The sequence below is a fragment of the Rhinopithecus bieti genome, unplaced genomic scaffold, assembly GCF_001698545.2.
Source record: "Rhinopithecus bieti isolate Rb0 unplaced genomic scaffold, ASM169854v2 scaffold_82361, whole genome shotgun sequence".
Classification (NCBI taxonomy): Eukaryota; Metazoa; Chordata; class Mammalia; order Primates; family Cercopithecidae; genus Rhinopithecus; species Rhinopithecus bieti.
Genome location: NW_016830492.1, coordinates 42,456 through 64,928, shown reverse-complemented (window position 1 = coordinate 64,928; position 22,473 = coordinate 42,456). Strand labels below are relative to the sequence as shown.

The 22,473-nt window shown below is 41.0% G+C and overlaps 1 protein-coding gene across 1 annotated transcript in view; it reads left to right on the top strand.

Annotated features, from left to right (window-relative positions):
- Nucleotides 1-22,473, top strand: part of LOC108524454 (uncharacterized) — a 72,342-nt gene that overhangs the window by 25,842 nt on the left and 24,027 nt on the right. The window contains exons 3-6 of the mRNA XM_017865565.1: nt 1,302-1,440; nt 7,163-7,552; nt 9,727-9,789; nt 11,329-11,371. Coding sequence (XP_017721054.1) covers nt 7,416-7,552; nt 9,727-9,789; nt 11,329-11,371 — 243 coding nt within the window. The 5' untranslated portion in view covers nt 1,302-1,440; nt 7,163-7,415. The remainder of the gene's footprint in view (nt 1-1,301; nt 1,441-7,162; nt 7,553-9,726; nt 9,790-11,328; nt 11,372-22,473) is intronic.

Sequence of the window (22,473 nt, the reverse complement as noted above, 5' to 3'; positions counted from 1 at the left end):
TCCCACCATGTGGAAGGATTATTATTCAGCATAAGTAAAAGTAAAGAACACGTGATCCCAAACCCACAAAAGCCTGCAATCTGGTTGCTCTAGGTTAGACTGTTAGGCTGATAGCAGTTTACTTCCCATAATTCTATTTCCTGCCAGGCTCCCGAGAGGAGAGACAGTGCTTTGGGTGAAGAACAACCATCATTTTAGCAGAGGTTCCATGGTGTTTTCCATGAGAGTCATCTCTGGGCAAATAACATAAGCTTCTAAGTAAATTTAGTTTCTGATCTGGGATGAATAACTTGTATTTTTATCTTATAAATTGTACCCAGCAATCCTTTTCTCACCCCTAGCCCTTGAAGATTGGAGGAAATGGTGTTTCTGACGACACCAGTAACAGGATGGGAGCTTATTTTAAAGACACTTGTAGGAAAGGCTTTGAAGAAAAACTAGCTTATCGGGAGACTCCTAATTCAGGATCTTATATCCTTGATTAAACTCTGACTTTTACAATTTCCCAAAGTACACACACACACGCACACATGCACACACGCACACCAGAATTAATTGGTTCAGAATGAAACCAGCTAACACAGTGGCGCATTGTGTAGATGTTGATCTCTATTGTGACCTAACTCCATGGACTACATGGAAATACAAGAACCAAAAGTAGGTATTTGTGTGACCAAAAGGTAAGGAAATTCAGAATACCTAAGGCTATAAAAGGAAAAAAACCAAATGAAGGTAAGCAATAAGTAAAGCTTTCAGAGTCTCACAGCTCAGTCCTCTGTTAGGAGGTAAAAGGTTTATTTCTGTCTCAAGCGTAGGCTTAGGCAAACCCAAGTCTTGCTCTTTGTGGTGGGCTTATGAGCAGGGTGAATGGAAAAAGGGAAATTCCTGGCAAGCTCTGGCTTGGAGATGGTACATAAAAACCTCAGTAAGTATAGTGCATTTCCTTCTTTCCTGAATCCATACTAACTTGCCCAGTAAAACTTTCTTTAGTCCTTTACTGATTCCAAGACTTATTTTAATTTTTGCCTTTCAATTCTTATTTCCTTTCCCACAGATGGTACTGGGTAAAACAGAAGCCTGTAAAAGTAAAGCTTAAAAGACATTCTTTCCTTTTTTTGGCTTTAAAATGTTTCACATGACTACATGATAGTCCCACCTCATCCACCCGCACTTACATTTTTCCTCTTCCCAGCATTAATAGGTCTAAACATGCAGTTGGGCAGGAAATTTAGAATAAGAAACTTTATTATTTTCTTGCCTCTTGGAGTTTTCAAAAAATATTGAAGGGCTTCTGATTCCAGGTACAATGGAGTAAGTGTACTCACACCACCCTGTTCCTCCCACTGAATGCGGCTAAAAAACCTGGGCAGAGTAAGTGGAGCATCTGAGGACTCTGAAAAGTAAAGAATAGCAGGCAGATTGGAGATGAAGACCAAAATGGTGAGTGTGTCATTTTTTCCCCTCCAGTTTCCTTTGAAATGAACACAAGATTGCCTGAAACCCAACATAGATACTAAGACACAGAGAGAGCTCAGGAAGGATCCTCCAATTATGGCTCGTAGAGTGGGAAAGGAATCCCTAGCACTAGGAGATAAAAACAATTATTTTAAATTTTTTCCCTTTTCTCCAGTCTTTCATGTATGTTAGACCCTACTAATTACTGCAGTGATAGCAATAACAGGAGCACACGGGAATCAAAACTGAGAAAGAGGAACATTCCTCTCCAGTTGGAGGAGCTGTGGCCCAGAGAGGGTGAGGCAAACTCCTGTGGCTTTTTCTACCTCCGTATTCCCTCATCACTTGATCTGAGATGTGGGGGCAGTTTCAGAAAGTGCACAACAGAGTAAGGCCACCAGAAGTCCAGATTTCTGACCACAGAAAAAGGTGAGAGCCCCAGGACACCAGGGGGTATAAGGAGATCACAGACAGAAAGGAGTTCAGGATTATAGCCCTTAAAATTGTTTATGAGCTCTTGGGCTCACCTTTGATTTGGAAAGGCACAGATCTGATGCTACCCAACATAGGCATAAAGAACTGAACCAAAAGACTGTCCACTGCCCAGATCTTTGGCTTGAGACTGAGGAGGCACATACATGAGACAGATTTGAAAAGGACTACAAAGGCTTTAGAAACCAGACTGGCATTGGAATCTTAACTCACAAATGGCTGGTCAGAACTTATGAGCTGAACCCGTTGTGTCAATTACCTGCTAAAACAAAAATATAAACATTCTTTGTAGGAGTTAAACAAGACTCCACATCTTATAGCATATCATTCAAAACGTCTAGAATACAATCCACAAGTGTGCAGCATGCAAAGAACCAGGAAGATCATGACTCACTTAGTCTGGCTGACAAAGACTTGCTAGCAGAACTATTGTAAAAATGCTCCACCAAGTAAGGAAATAAACTCTCACATAGGTGGAATAACAGAATGCCTCAGCAAAGAAATAGAAGATTTAAAGAAGAACTGTTTGAAATGTTAGAACTGAAAAATATAATTTAAATATAACTCACTGGATAGGCTCAATAGCAGAAAAAAATCAACAAAGAAAAAAGACCAAAGAAAAAAAGTACAGATCTGTCTCTGTACTTGGAGACAGATCAACAGAAATTATTGAATTTGAAAAACAGAGAGAGGCTGAGCGCAGTGGCTCACGCCTGTAATCCCAGCACTTTTGGAGGCTGAGGTGGGTGATTACAAGATCAGGAGTATGAGACCAGCCTGGCCAACATGGTGAAACCCCGTCTCTACTAAAAATACAAAAATTAGCCAGGCATGGTGGCATGCGCCTATAATCCTAGCTACTCGAGAGGCTGAGGCAGAAGAATTGCTTGAACTCAGGAGGCAGAGATTGCAGTGAGCCAAGATCACACCATTGCACTCCAGCTCTGGGAGACAGAGCAAGACTCCATCTTGTAAAAAAAAAACAAAAACAAAAACAAAACACCACTCTCATATAAAGAAAAACTAGGATAATTCACTGATAGTAGTCGTATCTTAAAAGAACTGAAAGGGGTTCTTCAGACAGAAGTGAAATGATCCTAGAAGGAAATTGTGATGCAGAAGGAAGAGCAACAGACATGGCAAATATCTTGGAAAATAGGTTATTCTTCTTTTATGAATATTTTAGTATACGCTTGATGGTTGAAAGCAAAAATTATAACATTGTCTACTAGAGTTTTCAATGTATATAAACGTAATCAATAATACAACTACAACACAAAGCAGGAAGGGAAAATAAATCTGCATGGTGGTAAGGTTTCTACAGTCCATGTAGTAAAATATGGATTCTAAGTAAATTTTGAAAAGTTAAGTAGATGCATTGAAGTTATAAGACTCAACTAAAGCAGTGCTTAGAGGAAATTTACAGTTTCAAATCAATCATCTAAATTTTCAATTCAAGAAATTAGGGAAAAGAAGATTAAAATAATCCCAAAGGAAAAAAAAAAAAAAAAAACAATAAATATAAGAGCACAATCCATGAACCCAAAACAATAGAAAAGAAAAACAATAGAAAAGCCAATGAAACCAAGAGCTGGTTCTTTAAAGTGTGTGTGTGTGTGTGTGTGTGTGTGTGTGTATTTATAAATATATATATAGACACACATTTTTTTTGAGACAGAGTCTTGCTCTGTCACGCAGGCTGGAGGGCAGTGATGCGATTTTGGCTCACTGCAAGCTCCACCTCCCAGGTTCATGCCATTCTCCTGCCTCAGCCTCCCAAGCAGCTGGGACTACAGGCGTCTGCCACAACGCCCGGCTAAACTTTTGTATTTTTAGTAGAGATGGGGTTTCACCGTGTTAGCCAGGATGGTATCGATCTCCTGACCTCATGATTCACCTGCCTCGGCCTCCCAAAGTGCTGGGATTACAGGCGTGAGCTACCGTGCCCGGCCTAAAGTATGTATATTTAAAGTACCAGAACACATACACATATTTTAAAGAACCAGAATGGGCCTGGTACAGTGGCTCATGCCTGTAATCCCAGTACTTTGGGAGACTGAGGCAGGTGGATCATCTGAGGCTGGGAGTTTGAGACCAGCCTGACCACATGGAGAAACCCCATCTCTACTAAAAATACAAAATTAGCCAGGCATGGTGGCGCATGCCTGTAACACCAGCTACTCGGTAGGCTGAGGCAGAAGAATCGCTTGAACCCAGGAGGTGGAGGTTGCAGTGAGCCGAGATTGTGCCATTGCACTCTAGCCTGGGCAACAACAGGAAACGCTGTCTCACAAAAAGAAGAAGAAGGTAAAAGAACCAGAATGATAGAGTTAAAAAAAGTAAATACATACAGTTTAAATACTTACAAAAAATACGTGTAAATACATACCAAAATAGTGAATACATACCATTATACAGATTGAAAAAAAAGACACCAATCACCACTATCAGGTATGAAAGGGGATATTACTAGACTCCACAGATATGAAAAGGATAAGAGAATACTTTGAACAACTGTACACATATAAATTTGGCAACTTAGAAAAACTAGGCCAATTCATAAAAAACCATAAAACTACCACCACTTACCCAAGATGAAATAGATAACCTAAGTAGCCCTATAATTATTAAAGGAATTAATTCCTAATTAATAACCTTCAAAAAAAGGAAATTTCCAGGTGTAGACTGTTTCACTAGTAAATGCTACCAAATATGTAAAGAAGAAAAAATACCAATTCTATAAAATCTCTTCAGAAAAGAGAAGAGGAAGAAATACTACCTATTTCATTTTAGGGGCCAGCATTATCTGATATAACAGCTAAAGACAGTATAAGAAAACTACAAATCAATATTGCTCATGACAACGGATGAAAAATCCTCAATGCATTCAAATCCAAAAATATATAAAAAGAATAATATACCACACCAAATGGAATTTATATTGTGAATGCGTGATCTAATGTTAAATATCAGTCAATGCAATTCACCATATTAACAGTATAAAGAATAAAAAAATGTGGATCACAGATATAAATATAAAATGTACACCTGTAAAACTTTTAGAAGAAAACAGGATAAAAATCTTCGTGACTTTGGGTTAAGGAAAGAGTTTTTAGTCATGACAACAAAAGCGCAATCCGTAAAGGAAGAAACTGACATGTTAGATTTCACCAGAATTAAAAACTTTTGCACTGCAAAAGACATTGTTAAGAGTGTGAAAATAAAAGCTACAGATGGAATAAAATATATGCAAATCACTTTTCCAACAAAAGACTTTTATCCAGAATATATAAAGCATTCTTAAATTTCAACAAGAAAACAATCCAGTTTTTAAATGGATAAAACCTTCAATAGATACTTTACCAAAGAGGATGTATAGATAGTAAATAAAGCCATGAAAAAATATCCAGCATCACCAGCCATTAGAAAATGCAAATTAAAGCCATAATTACCAACCTATTACTAAGGCTAAAATTAAAAAAAAAAAAAAAAAACTGAAATATCAAGTGGTAGCAAGAATGCTGAGCCACTGGAACTCTCAAACTTTCTGGTGAGAATGTAAGATAATACAGGTACTCTGGAAAAAAGTTTGTCAACTTTTAAATGAAATTCAACATATATCCACCACCATATCCAGCAATCTCACCCCTTAGGTATTTAGCATAGAGAAATAAATGAGTTTACAAAATAACCCCTTATAGAGAAACGTTTATATAGTAGCTCTATTAATAATTACCACAAATGAAACAACCCAAATTCTTTCAACTGGTGAATACATTTGGTACCTGTAAATAATGAAATACAATTCAACTACATAAAGAAACCAACTACTGAATCATGCAACAACTTGGGTGAATCTCAAAGGCACTAGCTGAGTGTATTAGCCTATTCTCACGCTGCTAATAAAGACATACCTGAGACTGGGTAATTTATAAAGGAAAGAGATTTAATTGACTCACATTCCACATGGCTGGGGAGGCTTCACAATGATGGTAGAAGGCAAATGAGGAGCAAAGTCACTTCTTACATGGTTACAGGCAAGAGAACTTGTGCAGAAGAACACCCACTTATCAAACCATCAGATCTTGTGAGACTTATTCACTACCCTGAGGACAGTATGGGGGAATCCACCCCCATGATTCAATTATCTCCACTTGGCCCTGCCCTTGGCATGTGGGTTTTACTACAATTCAAGATGAGATTTGGGTAGGGACACAGTCAAACTATATCACTGAGTGAAAGGAGCCTGTCTCAAAAGGTTACATGCTACATGATTCCATTTATATGAAAATTTCTAAAAGACAAAATCATAGTGATAGATAACAGATCAATGATTTGTGATCTGTTAGGAATTAGGGGTAGGAGAGGAATGGAATGGCAAAGGGATAACACGAGGGAGTTTTCTGGGGTGATTGAACTGTTCTGCATCTTGGTTGTGATGGAAGTTACATGAATTTATACACATGTCAAAATGTATAGAACTGGCCAGGTGTGGTGGCTCATGCCTGTAATCCCAGCACTTTGGGAGGCTGATGCGGGAGGATTGCTTGAGGCCAGGGGTTCAAGACTAGCCTGGGCTACGTAGCAAGACCACATGTATACTGGCAATAAAAAATTAGCTGGTGTGGTGGCACGCAGGTTGAGGAAGGAGGATTGCTTGAGCCTAAGAGGTCACGGCTAGAGTGAACGATGACTGCACTGCTGCACTCTAGCCCAGGTAACAGAGCAAGACCCTGTTCTGCACAACACCCCCAAATTATAGAAATAAACATACAGATAAGGTCAATTTTGCTGGGGTTTTTTTGTTTTTTGTTTTTTGTTTTGAGATGGAGTCTTGTTCTGTCACTGGGCTGGAATGCAGTGGCAAGATCTTGGCTCACTGCAACCTCTGCCTCCTGGGTTCAAGCAATTCTCCTGCCTCAGCCTCCCAAGTAGCTGAGATTACAGGTGCACACCACCAGGCCCAGCTAATTCTTGTATTTTTAGTAGAGGTGGGGTTTCACCATGTTGACCAGGCTGGTCTCAAACTCCTGACCTCAGGTGATTCACCCACCTCGGCCTCCCAAACTTCTGGGATTACAAGTGTGAGCCACCACACCCAGCCTGTTAATTTTTTAAAGTAAGACTAGAAAAACTAAAAGATTGCATAGATACTGTATATAAAACAGGCAAAAAAGCATTGTTTTATTCAGTTTTTCTCTTATATTTGTCTTAGGCAATGTCCTTTCAGATTTAACACTCCACATGTTTGTTCATTCCCAACTCCCATGAAAGCAGCCATGAAATTTGAGTCACCCAGTGTAGATGTGGATCAGATTGCTAAAGAAGAGGACAGGCTATCAGAAAGTTAATGACTTGGCCAGATGCCATCATTTAAAGGAACAAAGAGGACATTCAAACCTTAATGGAAGTATTCAGTCCGTGAGACAAGAAGACATACTTTCGTTTTAATCAGCTTTTCCTGCATTATGTTCCATGAGTTTGGTAGGCCAGCAAATTATCAACTTCAGGTTCTTAAGCTCACAGGAAAGAGAAACCATTACTTTTCCATGTTTTTCGGAACAGGACTCTCTGTACACAACAGAATTGTGACTCCAAGACCAAAGTAAGACTACAAGTCTGTGGATTTATTTATTTATTTATGGCTAGGTTGAGGCTTCCTCATAAATTACCTCCCTTGAGCACAGTTATTCCCAGCTCTTAGCATGTAATAGGTGCTTATTTTGAGCTTATCAAATTGAATTGGATATTAGGAGGTGGCTTTGACTTGCTGGGATTATTTTTAGGATCCTTAGTTTCAGACTGGGTTAGCACTTGTGGTAAAAATAAGAGGAAGACACCTGGGTAGAAAAAAAGAGGGTCTTGGTGAGATGCTTTTCATGGTTAGAATATGGTATCCCATATCAGAAAAGGGAGAGGCATCAGTTGGAATCCCATCAATGTAAGTCAGGAAAATTGGACTTGACTTCAGACAGGAGACTGGCTTTCCAGCACTCACAGAGGGGATGGTCACAGGGATAGCAGATAGTAGAGGCAGGTAGACTGGTGAACCACCATGAGGAGCAGACGGAGGTACCCTTTGAACATATCAGAGTTGGCTGGGCGCAGTGGCTCACACCTCTAATCCCAGCACTTTGGGAAGTCAAGGCGGGAGGATCGCTTGAGGCCAGAAGTTTGAGACCAGTCTGGCCAACATGGCAAAACCCCGTCTCTACTAAAAATAAAAAAATTAGCTGAGTGTGGTGACCCACACCTGTAATCCCAGCTACTCAAGAGGCTGAGGCATGAGAATAGCTTGAACCCAGGAGGCGGAGTTTGCAGTGAGCTGACCATACTCCAGCCTGAGTGACAGAGCAAGACTCTGTCTCAAAAGAAAAAAAAACACACACACACAAAAGAAAATATCAGAATGACCTGGGAACTTGCTTTAGCTTGGCTTGGTCAGGTTTCCAAGTTACCTCAGAAAGAGCAGGGGTATTGTAAGAATACATGTGCATTTCTTCTGGAAAATGCTCAGGAACCCAAGAAACACCAGCTTAGACCAACACTGCCACACTTGGCTATTAGCTGCATTTTCCTCTCTCTACTCACCAGCCTTTTCTGCCTATATGTTTGCTCCTGTTAACACTGCTAAGAGGCAGATCTCTTAGTATTTTCTAGTTCCTGGGTGTTGCAGAATCTTACTGAACCCATTGTAATGCGTCACTGCCTAACCAATGGAATGGTTGCCCTTGGGGTTCATCATGACTGTAGCTGGGATCACAAGGAACAAAACCGACCACAACAGATCAGGGGATAGGGATAGGGAAGTTCCCTTCACAAGGAGTGTGAGGGGCAGGGGCTGATATTTCAAGGAAGAATTCCTCTAGACTTGGGGGCTAAGGCTGATACACTTCATGATACCCTTCTTACTCATTTGTATTACACTGGAGTTGAAGGGAGTGGTAACGGCGGTGGGTTTCTTTAAGCTAGAAAGACACGCTCACAAAAAATTACTATAGAACATAGCTTGTGTTGTTGGCTGGGCATGCATAGGTTCCACACAGAGATGGCATGTTGCTTTCTTGGCATTTGAGGTGCCCTGGCATTTAAGGTGCTGCATATATCTTATGGAGAGACAGGGTGTGTTGGCTAAGAGCATGAGTTTAGGCTGCTTGAGTTTCAATTCCAGCATGGCCACTTGCTTTGTGATTCTGGTTTTCTCTTTTTTTGAAACAGGGTCTCCCTCAGTTACCCAGGCTGGAATACAGTGGCGACATAATTGTTCACTGTAGCCGCGGAGCCTTGACCTCTGTGGCTCAAACGATCCTCCCACCTCAGCCTCCCAAGTAGCAGGGACTAGAGGCATGTGCCACCATGCCCAGCTAATTTTTTTTTTTAATTGGCAGTAGAGACGGTTAGTAGAGATGCTGTCTCATTATGTTGTACAGGCCGGTCTCTAACTCCTGAGCTCAAGCGGTCTTTCTGCCTTGGCTTCCTAGAGATCTGGGATTACAAGCACAAGCCACTATGCCTGGCTTGCTTTGTGATTTTTGAATCAATAGCTTCACCCTCTGAACTTCCGTTTTCTTAGTTATAAAATGGAGACAATTATATTTTTGTTGTTTAAAACAACATTCCAATCATGTAACTCTACCTAAAATCCTGCGTGGCTTCTCATTGCTCAGAATAAAATCCCATTGAAGCCTCCACTTTGAATGATTACCTGAATTGCCCTCTCACCCTTTATTTTCATTTCTTCATGTATTGATTTACCAATCATTTGTGTGTCTGTTCTAGACGAGGCACTGATGATAGATCATTGAACCAAGCTAAGTCACTGCCACCTTACTTGCCAGAAAGGTATGCAATAAATACATAGACAAATTAAAATGTACCCTAATGTTAGGGGCCATGGTTCACTCATGAAAGTATCAAGCAGACTGAGGTAGAGAGAGCTACTTTAGGTGGGGTGGCCAGGGAGGCATCCCTATAGAAGTGACATTTGAGGGGCATCTGCAGGAGGTAAGGGGGTGAGTGAGCCATGTGACTACAGGGAAACAGTGTTCCTGGCAAGAGAGTGGAAGATCAAAGGCCCAGCGACAGAGGTATGGCTAGCATGTTGCTGTACTTACTCGGCCAAACATCTGATGGTACAACCTGCCATTGTCGTACCTACACCTGATCGCCTGATCAGCCCAACGCTGTTGGAGGAACACATGCCACTGCGCCAACTGTGACACTGTAGTCTATTGTTTCATCTCCCAAATGGGTTCACCTTCTATTGTTCTCAGCTCCCTCTCTCATTTGCTTGGCAGTTGTTCCAAGTATTCACATCTCACTTAAACCAAAAATAAGAACAGCAAAAGCAGCAACCTTTGCTCACATTTTCTATGGTTCAGACAAGATGCTAAGTTGTTTTTCCCACATATTTATCTTATTTAATCTTCACCTCAAACATATAGGTTAAGTACTGTTATTTTATAGATGAGAAAACTGAAACTTAGAGAGGTGAAGCAACTTGACTATAGATCCCACCAGTGACTGGTGGAGCTGAGCGTCACACCAGAGCAGGGACTGTGCTGACCTAATCCGAATCCCAACCCCATCCCCATCAGCAAATTGTCTCACATCATCCCCTACTCTCCTTGCTCAGAAAACCTGTCAGCATGAAAGCCTTTAGATTGCGTACATAGTTACCAAATTTCATCAACTCTGAGACTATTGATTTTAAGAAACAACATTATTTCATGTAACACCAAGAAGAAAATACTGCAGTTACACTATAAAACAATGCTAAGACCATTTCTATAAAACAGGTGTTTCGAAGTGAAAATAAACTCTGTTTAACAATTGATGTACTTTATAGTACATCCGTATCCATCAAACCCTTTTCCTTCCTGTGTCAAAAGATAGAATGTCCCTCCTCAAGACTAAAATCCTCTTCCTATGTTCTTTATTCTTTCTTTTCCTTGACCTGCTTTTCCTTGATTTTTTTCTTTCTCTCCAGTGTTTTCAACTCTACTTTCCTAAGAATGAAAACATTGTCAGGTCTCTTATCTTGAAAATCACGTGCTTGACTCATCCTATATCTCCTCTAGCAAATATTCCATTTTAATTTTTCCCGTATTATTCCTTCTTTCTTTCTGCCTGGTATTTATCTTGAGACCTATAAAAGATTTCACAAAGATAGCCTTGGTCCTAATTATATCAGATATTTTGGTCCCAATTATAAAGCCTAATATTTGTTTATGGCATCTTTGTTGTGGGCATATGTTGTTGTATTTGTTTCTTCCCAGCAAACCTTTCACTGGAGAGCGGTCTTCCCCCGCACCATCCCATAGAAATACCGTTCACTGTATATGGTTCGGGAGGATTGACTCTTCCAATTCCCTTCTCCAGGAGTGGACACATGATCCAGGCCTGGCCAGAATTCTACATCAAGGTGGGTTCTCACTGCCTCAAGGAAATGAGGCCAACCAAAATCCTGCCCTGAATTTTTCTCTAGGAGCTCTTGGGAAAGATGTACAGTCATGTGCTGCATAACCACACTTGAGTCAATGATAGACTGCATATGTGACAGTGGTCCCATATCTGATTATATCATCATATTTTTACTCTATCTTTTCTATGTGTAGATATGTTTGGACACAAAAATACCATTGTGTTACAACTGCCTACTGTATTCAGCACAGTAACATGCTGTACAAGTTTGCAGCCCAGGAGCAATAGGCTATACTATATACACATCTATGATGTTTGCATGACAATGAAATCAGCTACTGATGCGTGTCTCAGAATGTGTCCCCATCGTTAAGTGATGCATGACTATATTCTTTCTACAAAGATTGCACTGCTGATGGTCATCTTGTTGATCATGTGGAATAGCCTAAGAGATAGGAAAAAGTGTGGATCTCGCTTGTCATTACCTAGATCCAAAGACACCCAAGCCAGGATACTCCTAGACTTTTCAGGCACATGAGCTAATAAATTCCCCTTTGCTTTTGCTGTTTGATTGATGTCCCTGTCACTTGCAATCAAGAGTGCTAATACAGTCTTATAAAGTTTTCAAAGAGCTTTCACGTACATTATTTTACATGAGCTTGTGGTTTTAGAGGACAGGGTATGTGTTTGTCTTGCTCATGACTAAATTTCTGGGACTAAGCACTGTGCTAGGCATATGAGAGTTACTAAAAATGTTTGTGGAATGAAATGGACCACATAGGTGTTATTACTTACACTTGTTTCACAAAGCTGGATACTGAGATCAGAGAGGTAGTTAGGTGGTAGAACTGGGTGATCATGGACTAGGTGAAGAGGCTATGATGAAAGCCTAAACTGGGAGGAGGAATCATAAACAGGATGCATTTGAATTACCATATGGGGGTCATATTCATTTTAGTCTTTTCTTTTAGAGTTCTACAGCAGCTCTTAACTGTCTCCCAAAGGTGTCACATCAGATCTTACTACTTTTTTTTTTTTTTTTTTTAAGAAAGGGTCTCACTCTGTCACCCAGGATGTGGTGCAGTGGCGTGATCATGGTTCACTGTAGCCTAGACCTCCCAGGCTCCAGCAGTCCTCCCACCTTAGCTCTCGAGTAGCTGGGACTACAGACACATGTCACCACACCCAGCTAATTTTATTTTATTTTAGAAATGGGGTTTCACCATGTTTCCCAGGCTGTCTTCTTTAAAAGAATTTTGTTTAAAATTCTATGAGTGCATGTCCCCAAGCTCAGTTAATTTTTACATTTTTGAAGAGACAAGGTCTCACTATGTTGCCTAGACTTGTCTGGAACTCCTGAGCTCAAGTAATCTTCTTGCCTCAGCTTCCCGAAGTATTGGGATTACAGGTGTGAACCACTGCTCCTGACCAGATCCTTTTACTCTTTTGCTTTAAACACTCCAGTGGTTTCCCGCTACTTTCAGGAATAAAAGCTCAAATCCTCAACATATCCTACAAGGTCCTTATAATCATGCTGGCTCCTGCTTAAGACCTAGCTTCATTTCCTCCTGCCCTTCACTATATTCTCTCTGCTCCAGCCATAATAGCCTTCTTTCCATTCCAAAGAATACAGTTCTCCCTCAACTCAAGGCGTTTGCCTAGAACACGCCTCTTCTTCCACTCTTCATCTCGTTGTTTCTTCCTAAACATTGAGCTCTCAGCCCCCATCATTTCCTCGAGTCTTTTCTGAGTCTTCTTTCCCTACTCTCATTTTATTTTAGTTTTGAGATGGAGTCTTGCACTGTTGCCCAGGCTGAAGTGCAGTGACATGATCTCAGCTCACTGCAACCTCTGCCTCCCAGGTTCAAGCAATTCTCCCGCCTCTCCTGAGTAGCTGGAATTATAGGCGCCTGTCACCATGCTTGACTAATTTTTGTATTTTTAGTAGAGACGGGGTTTCACCATGTTGGCCAGCTGGTCTCAAACTCCTGAACTCAAGTGATCCTCCTGCCTCAGTCTTCCGAATTGCTGAGATTACAGGCGTGAGCCACTGAGCCTGGCCCCTACTCTCATTTTAGATCAGGCCCCTTTCTATCTACCCCTATCCCTATACTTTGATTGCATAGCTGCTGGTTACCATCAGTTTACCATGATTACTGACCATAGACTCTCCTAGAGACCACCAAAATATGCTGTTGATCAAGTAAAACTTACAAATGTTTCAGAAGGGAGAAAACCCTGTTGATATCTGCAGGATTTTGAGGCCTAGACTCAAGTAGTTTAAGGAAATCTGATTGAAACTGGGCAAAGTATTTTATATAATAATTTAGAAATGGTGGAGAGTGAGGTAAGAGTCTTGAGACAAATCTTGATAAATAAACAGTTGTTCGATGAGCAAGCAGTTTGCAAGTTAAGTGACGTATCGTACTGAGAAATTGGCTATTTGAGCAGCTAAAGTTCAGATAAATTGATTTTAGGAGTTCCTAAAGCAAACAATAAACATACTTACTGGTATATAGCCTTGCCTCCCTGGGCAAGAGTTACTGGAACAAACAGTGAAGTCATGTTGATATAAGCGGTCTTAGTTCTTATTCCTGAGTTAAGGTATGTGGGTGCAGACTGTCTCAGTCCTCATGATGTAGCTGTGTTTATGTCACTATTTCCCCAGCAGCACTTGTAGCAATTGCAACTTTTCATTTGATTAATGTCCATTTCTGCCAGTGGACTGTGTGCTCTGTGAAGGAAGGACTAACATCTGTTTTACTCATCATTTTATTCTTTATACTGGGCACAGCACCTGGTACTAATATTTGTTGAATGAATGAGATAATGAACAATAGCCTGGATGGGAGGATGGGAGAAGGAATCAGAGAGTACTCTGCCTTCAGTCCTGTGTTAGAGCAGTTCCTGTAATGCCAAGGTGAGCACTGGGAGAACATGTTTAGAAGAGAGAGGTGAGAAATTCCACTTTGGGGGAACTGAGTTTCATTTTCAACAGGAAACATACATCTGGAGTTCAGGAAAGAGAAAATTGAGGGGAACGAATGCAAAATTTATAAATTTTATTTATTTAGAATGGCTTTTAAAAAGCAAGGCAATGTGGAGCTGTCAGATAGCTATCATGTTCTTATTAGTCTGCTAGGGCTGCCATAAAATACCACAGACTAGGTGGCTTAAACCATAAAAATTTATTTTCTCACAGTTCTGGGGACTGGAAGTCCAAAATCAAAGTGCTGGAAAATTCAGTTTCTGGTGAGGGCTCTCTTGTCGGTTTGCAGACAGCTGCCTTCTCACTATGTTCTTATTGTCCTTTCCTCAATATGCACATGGAGAGAGAAAAGAACTGTCTGGTGTCATTTCCTCTTCTTATAAGGACACCAGTCCTATTGGATTAGGGTCCCACCCCTAAGATCTCATTTTTTTTTTTTTTTTTTTTTTTTGAGACGGAGTCTCGCTCTGTCGCCCAGGCGGGAGCGCAGTGACCGGATCTCAGCTCACTGCAAGCTCCGCCTCCCGGGTTCATGCCGTTCTCCTGCCTCAGCCTCCCGAGTAGCTGGGACTACAGGCACCCGCCACCTCGCTCGGCTAGTTTTTTGTATTTTTTTAGTAGAGACGGGATTTCACCGTGTTAGCCAGGATAAGATCTCATTTAACCTTATCTCCATAAAGGCCCTATCTCCAAATACAGTCACATTGGGGGTTAGGGCTTCAACATACGCATTTGAAAAGGACATAATTCAGTTCATAAGACATTGCTATGAATATAACTTTATCATAGAAAAATCCTCCCAAAAAGCCCATGCAGATTTATAGACCCTCTTAGTTTGGCTAGGACAAGGCTTATTAAATGTACTATGTTGTAAAGATGATAATAAATACATACATAGCACTTTCTGTGGGCTAATCACTCTCCTAAGTGCTTTGCCTCTATTAACTCATTAAATCTCATAATGACTCTATGAGTCATTATTATAATATCCATTTACAGATAAGGGACATGAAGACTGAACAAAAACTGCTTGCAATCACATGAAATAGGACTGGCTACATTAATATAACTTCAGTATTTTGGGAAATTTTTGTCCAAGAAGATAAAGTTGCAAAATATTTGTTTTAAGAACATTCTGAAAATTCATTTATTTGAACAACAGACTGTTCAACTGGCCAACCCGGATTGCTTATCAAAGAGCTGTTAACTCAAGAGTCCCTTCAAAACCTGTGCCTTGCTGGGTTTACCAATCCTCAATCATAAACTTGGCCTGGTCAAAGTCAAGTCCCTACATGGAAAATCCCACCCTAAACCAGACTCCCTAAACCTTATGAATATCTACCTTTGAAGTCCTTCTTCTGAGATACAACTTAGAGTCTGTCAAGACTTGGCTTTGATTGACCAACAGATTATTTTTGTGGTCTTTTCAGGGAGTCAGCAGTTAAGAGAAACAAAAGATTAATGCCTTATGCCCAGTGCTTGGCTATGTGTTCACTAATTTTGTGCAAAAAGGAAGTAAGGCCTGGATTTACTATCCAAATAGACAAGCACCCCTACTTGGGTGAAGAAAGTTAAGTTTTAGGAAATTAAAGCCAGAATTCTCTGTATCTGTATCTGTTATAGACTCAGCATAACACTGAGCTGAACTGCATATGAGCCTAGGCTAAAGACAGAAGCAGGGTATTTAGTTGAGTATAGCCAAAAACATTATCAAAACTGCGCTGGTGAGATTGAAGATTAGAGTGGGGAAGCTCCCTGGGACTGTGAGGTACAGAGAAAAAGCACTGGATTTGTTTGCAAGGAACACCTGCACCAAAAAATAAATAAAATTTAATTTTTTCTTTTTTGAGATGGAGTTTCACTCTGTCACCGAGACTGGAGTGCAATGGCCCGATCTCAGCTCACTGCAACCTCTGCCTCCTGGGTTCAAGCGATTCTCCTGCCTCAGCCTCCCGAGTAGCTGGGATTACAAGCATATGCCACCATGCCTGGCTAATTTTTGTTTTTTTAGTGGAGACAGGGTTTTTCCATGTTGGTCAGGCTGGTCTTGAACTCCCGACCTCAGGTGATCCGCCTGCCTCGGCCTCCCAAAGTGCTGGGATTACAGGCATGGGCCACCACGCCTGGCCTAAAATTTTTTTTAACGTACTGGTTTTGGATTCAGAAATGTGTTTATGTTCACCTTAACTGTGGGCAATTAACTTCCCCAAACCTCAGTAGCTCACCTGTGAAATAGAAATAATGTCAGTACCTACATCAGTACCTACATCATAGAGTTAATATGAGGGCCAAATGGGACAGTGTATGCCAAGAGCTTGTCATGGTGTAATTGGTGGTATTAACTGTTATTATTACAATTCACTCCAGGATTGTAGGGCTTGGGAAGAGGAAAGATATGGTCAGTGGTATACTTGAAGGGGATTGAATAATTCAAAAATAAGAGAGAAATATATTCGAAGCTGGGAATTCAGGATATGGCTTTTCTGTAGTAGTTTGGCATTTTTCCACAAAGACAGTTATCAAGGCCACAGGGGCTGTTTCCCTAGCTAAGTTCTCTCTCTTTGGATGTTAAAGTGCTATTTACCTGTCATGAAGGCTGCCTAGGCAGAGTTTAGAACTGTAGCATAAGGTTGACCTTAAAAGGTCAAGAATTTAGAAGTCAACAGAGATGAAATCTGTCAATGAAACAACTAAGTGTTTTTGTGGGGATGTGTGGGAGGTGGGAACTGCTTTTTTTAAAGATGCTATCAGTGGTGATGCAAAAGAATATGAGCTAATGAGCCTAAGGCTGTTCCTTCTCAAACCTGCTTATTCACCAACCAAGCAAGTCCTGTCCAGAAGTAGGGAGACAGAGAGGTGATGTTAAGTGAGCCCAGTGCTTACTGTGTGCCGTGCCAGTTTTATGTTTGGCCTCCAAAGACAAAGCGAAGGGAAAGAGAAAGGAGAGAAGCTACTCTTCTCATTATTTGTAGAACTACAAACCCAATATTTATCATGTGCTTACCATGTGCCTCTATGCTTTGCACACATTACCTTGTTTAATCCTTCTCACAAACCGTTCCAGGTATTTTTATCCTCATCGTTAAACTCCTCGTTGATTTCCTCATGTTTTCTTATTAAGTACTCACAACTTTGTGAAAGAACCTTGATGTCAAGAAGAATTCAATAATTTGTAAGCAGACAGGAGAAATGTGACGTGGTGTTTGACTGAGTATGGCAGCAAAGAAGAGTATAGAGAATCAACCATAGAAGTTTAAAGAGCAACAGGATGGAAAGATGGCAGGTCGAACAAGGAAAAGGGCTCACCACCTCTATGTTAATGATGTGGGTCTCAATAGTAATCACACATCCATGGGAGGGCCTCTAAATATAAAGACAAAAGTCTTGACAGTGATCTTGTGATTATGAGACTGGAAAAGTTGGATCATTTTCTGTTTCTAATGTTACATTTGGAAAATTGAGCAGTTTTCTAGATCCCCAGAGAATCCTTAGAATAAGGTCAAAAGTTGTAAAATGAAATACCGTATGTATACTATTAGTCACCTTCAATTTTATTTTATGTGATTTGATTTTTAAGTTAACACAATCTCAAGATGCCATCCATATGAGTTTTAATAATTTTCATTTAGTCTTATCTCTTTATAAGAGATGCAAGAGTGATTCATTTTTATACTAGTCAATATCAACCCTTTCTCAGAAGTAGTCAAAATATAAATAAAAGTTCTTCAAAAGTAACCCAGGAGCAACGGCTGAGCAGTACCAGAGTTGTGAGGTAAACATCAATCATTTCACAAATGTTCTGACTTGTTGAGTAGTGTTCATTTCCAGGTTTCAAACTTAAAGTATCTATTAAGCAATCTTAAAAGAAAGAACACTGCCTTAGGAAAAAAGAGATTTGCCAAACTCTTCATACTTCCTTCAACAACTGCTTAGCAAACATTCTTGAGCGTCTTCTATGGGCAATGGTCTGCGTAAGTCTCCATAGGGATGCAGAGATGAGTGAACATGAACTTGGACAAAAATTATTATACAACACAACTTGGAAAACGGTGCTGCAAGGTGCACAAAGCATAAAGAAATTAGCAGGGGGAGAGACTGTTTGATGGAAGGTCTTAGGGAGTAGGTGGGATCTAAATTTGGTCTTGGATGGGTAAGTAAGGTAGGGCAGCGGCGTGGGGGGCAAAAAGTGGGAGGTTAGAGTAAGTAGAATGGTCAATAGCCTATTTTGACTGAAGTGGGGATTAAGGTTGTTGGAGCCTGATGATAGGTGTGATGCTGTAAACTCACCGTATGTTTTCAAAATAGAGCCATTTAAACCTGCCTAGAGGAGTTATTTCCTTTGCTGTTACGGAATAATGTGAAAAGATCCATCCCGAATGATGCACTCTGCACCTTTCTCCCTCAGTCTTCTCCCTGGCAGGCAGGCCTGTAGAGGCTACCTCATCAAGGGTCTTTCTCACTTCTCACTTTCTGGTTTGGTCAATGGGTGACTTTCTTGTAGGCGATCCTAGAGCAGGAGGTGGGTGGCATGAGGGAATTTATTTTCTAGGCTCCCTTCCTGGAGAGTTATCTTGGGCAGCTGCAGTTCACATAGGAATTTCACAACTTCTCTGAGCCTTTGGGTTCTGATGACTGTTCCTTCTCCTTTTCTGGTTGGGCCAATGGGTGGTAAAAGCCTGGCTTAGACCCTGCCCTATTTCTGTTCCCTACACTCTTGCACTTCTGTCATCTTTTTATTAAACCTTCCTATAATTGTCCTAAGGGGAGTGTGCTCTCTCTTTTCCCTGCTGAGACCTCGATCAGACCTGAGAGAGAGAAACATTGGCATCTGCTCACTTCAATCACCAAGGGCAATGTTTATGCTAGGGGGCTCCACATTCCAGGCTAAAATTTATAGGAAGAATGTTTGTACACCTGACCCAGATTAGCTAATCAGATATTGTTTTTGGGAGTCTGCATTAAGAAATTCTCCACATAGACTGGAGAGTAGGTGAACTCAGGAATTTTGATGTGCTGTTTGTCCACTAAGTAAACCAAGAAACAGAGGAAGTTGGTCCATAGAGAAATTCACTTACTGAAGTTGTCTGAATTCTGAATGGCTTTTCAGTCTTTGGTTCCATTCCCTCCTGAGGTCCAGGTAAATTCTTTTACTCAAGTGCCATGAGATAACTTTGTTTTCTTACAATAAACACTACACACACATACACGCACACACACACAATTTTTTATTGCCTTAAGCACGTTTCAGTTATTTTCTGTTACTTGCAGCAAATGAGTCTTGACTAATAGAATATCCAACACATATAATCCCAGTTACTACTTATGGAGTACTTACTGTGTGCCAGACTTTACATGACTTATCTTCTTTAATCCTCTCAACTGCACTGAAAAGTAGTTTTTTTTTATGACTCAGATATTTCTTGACTTGAGAATTTCTTCCAATAAATCTAAGTGTCCCTCAATTTTTTCTGGTTGTCCCCAAAGGGATGTCTCATAGTTTCTCATAAACAAGTGTCAGCCTCAATCTCCACACAATCTGTTCTGTTCTTTTTCTTCGTTGATGACTTCACTCACAGATATCATTGCACACCATGAAAATGATAATATCTACATTCAAGGTACCACCTGGAGGTGCTCCAAAATGTTATGGTCCTCAGTGTGGTCAAACATCTCTCACTTTGGTGAAGAGAGAAGGAGCATGATTCCTCCCCCATTCCATGTCAACTCAGTTCTTCAGAAGCTTGTAATGTGGCTAGGGGCTTGCAAAGCCTTTTGATGAGGTCTATGAGCAGAGCTTCCCAACTATGCATCATGGCCCTGCTAGTGTACCACAAAGGTTCAGGGGTGCCAGGATATTGATTGCCCTAGTCCTTGGGGCAGCCTGGGAGGGGCTGGGTGACTAGAGCCCTAGCACTGTCATTTGGCTTGAGCAGTTTTATTTTATCAACCCTAGTGTGGACTATAGATACCATCTTTTTAAAAATTTTTTTAATTTTTAAGTTCCGGATACATGTGTGGAACGTGCAGGTTTGTTACATAGGTAAAGGTGTGCCATGGTGGTTTGCTGCACCTATCAACCAATCACCTAGGTATTACGTCCTGCATGCATTAGCTATTTATCCTGATGTTCTCCCTCCCCCTGCCCTGCTGACAAGCTCTAGTGTGTGTTGTTTCCCTCTCTGTGTCCATGTATTCTCATTGTTCCGGTGCCACTTATAAGTGAGAACATGTGATGTTCGGTTTTCTGTTCCTGTGTTAGTTTGCTGGGGATGATGGCTTCCAGTTTTATCCATGTCCCTGCAAAGGACGTGATCTTGCTCCTTTTTATGGCTGCATAATACTATCATTTTCTATAAATACCATGTGATGAAAAAGAGCCCAGGGATCTAACAATCCACACAAGCCCCCAACCTTGGGCCAACCATAGAGGATACAAATCCAATCTGGACCAGATCAACAAGAGACATCATGCTATTATTTACATGCTTGCCTTTCTCTACTTTCTGGTCTTCTTTGTCATTTACTTGTATGTAAATGAATGAAGACAGATTATGATGTGTGTGTGTGTGTGTGTGTCCGTGTGTGCACATATTATTAGGGAATAAGAATGATGTTGTCTAGGTATTGTCTCACTGGCCAGCCAAAAATATCATATTAAATATGTATTGTCCTACTCTTTCCTATCAGGATTCAGTCTGAGTTAGGTCACCTACCTGAGGTCACACACCAAATGACAGAGGTGTGATTCCAACACAGGTTCATCTGGTTTTAGAGACATGTGCCTGATTCTTCACTGTTGCCACATCCCTTCTTTCCAATGTTTCATTGATTAGGTAGGGTAAGACCATCAAATCTGCATTTAGGGTATGTCTGGGCAGTCACAAAGTGCACCTCTCAGAACTTCCTTCAAGAGGGAGGTGCTACAAGGAATGCCGCCAGGTGACAACCTCCCACTGCAGCAACTTTGGGGTCTGGTGCAATGTTTGAGGCAAAGACATGCTCATGTTGGGTAGCTCTAGCCAAAGACTGAGCATGGCAGGAGTCCCAGGGTCTGGTCACCCTGGGACTCCTCTGTAGGAATTCTGTGAGCTAGAGCTCTCCATCTGGCTTGCCATGGTCTCAGAACTGCACAGCAGTCTGAGGACTTTTCTACCCAATCCTCCATCCTTCCGCCTCTCACAAGTGTCAGACTTGCACTGTGTCTAAAGGCTCACCCAGCCTACTCCTTCTCTTACCTCTATCATTCATAGGCATCACCTCTAACAGAGCTCTTGCATTCCTAACTCATTGTTTTGGTGTCTGTTTCCTGACATAAGCCATCTGAGAGAAAGTGCTATGCCACCTCATTGTTTACCCTTCACAGCACCTAGGACAATATTTTGCACATAAGTCTCTTGATTTTATTCCTGTGAACATGCAGTTTTACATGTAGCAAATGGGTCATTGCTGTCTTCCTCTACCAGTTCTGGGGAAGCACTGGGCCCAAAGGCCAAGAATGATACAGGCCAAGGATGGCTTTAGAGCACCAGGCTCACCCACAGATTTTGTTTAAATGAAGATAATTGCATTTGACTCTCACAGATTCTGACTCAGAGGCAGGGGGAGGGCCAAGACACTCCATTTCCAGTGAGCACACCCAGTAGGTTCTGAGCCAGGTGGTCTTTAGGTCATACTGGAGAATATACAGAACATACAGCTTTTGAGGATGTGTACACAGGTACAAAGTTCTCCCATTTCCCCCACCGCTATCACATTCAGTGGCCTCGGTATTCCTATGAATTTGGGAGAATCTTGGCACATTTCAGAATCAGGATTTTTCTATTTCCTGGCTATGGTCCAGTCTGTGTTTTGAATGAATAGAGCCCCAGGGTAGAGTGTGAAGTTTGCCTTGAAGCTGGAAGAGACATAAGTTGGCCGTATTGCCAGCTGACATCTGGATGTGGTGTGGACTGGGATTATGAAAGTTAAGCATTTAGCCTCATTTTACAGTATGGACCACTGACATATGAGTCATTATGGAATGTAGTCGTTTAGTTTAGTCCAACCCTGTCCCTTTGTTATTCTTGCAGAATATCTTCTGTTCATCTTTTATCCATATTTCTTTTCATTTTTTC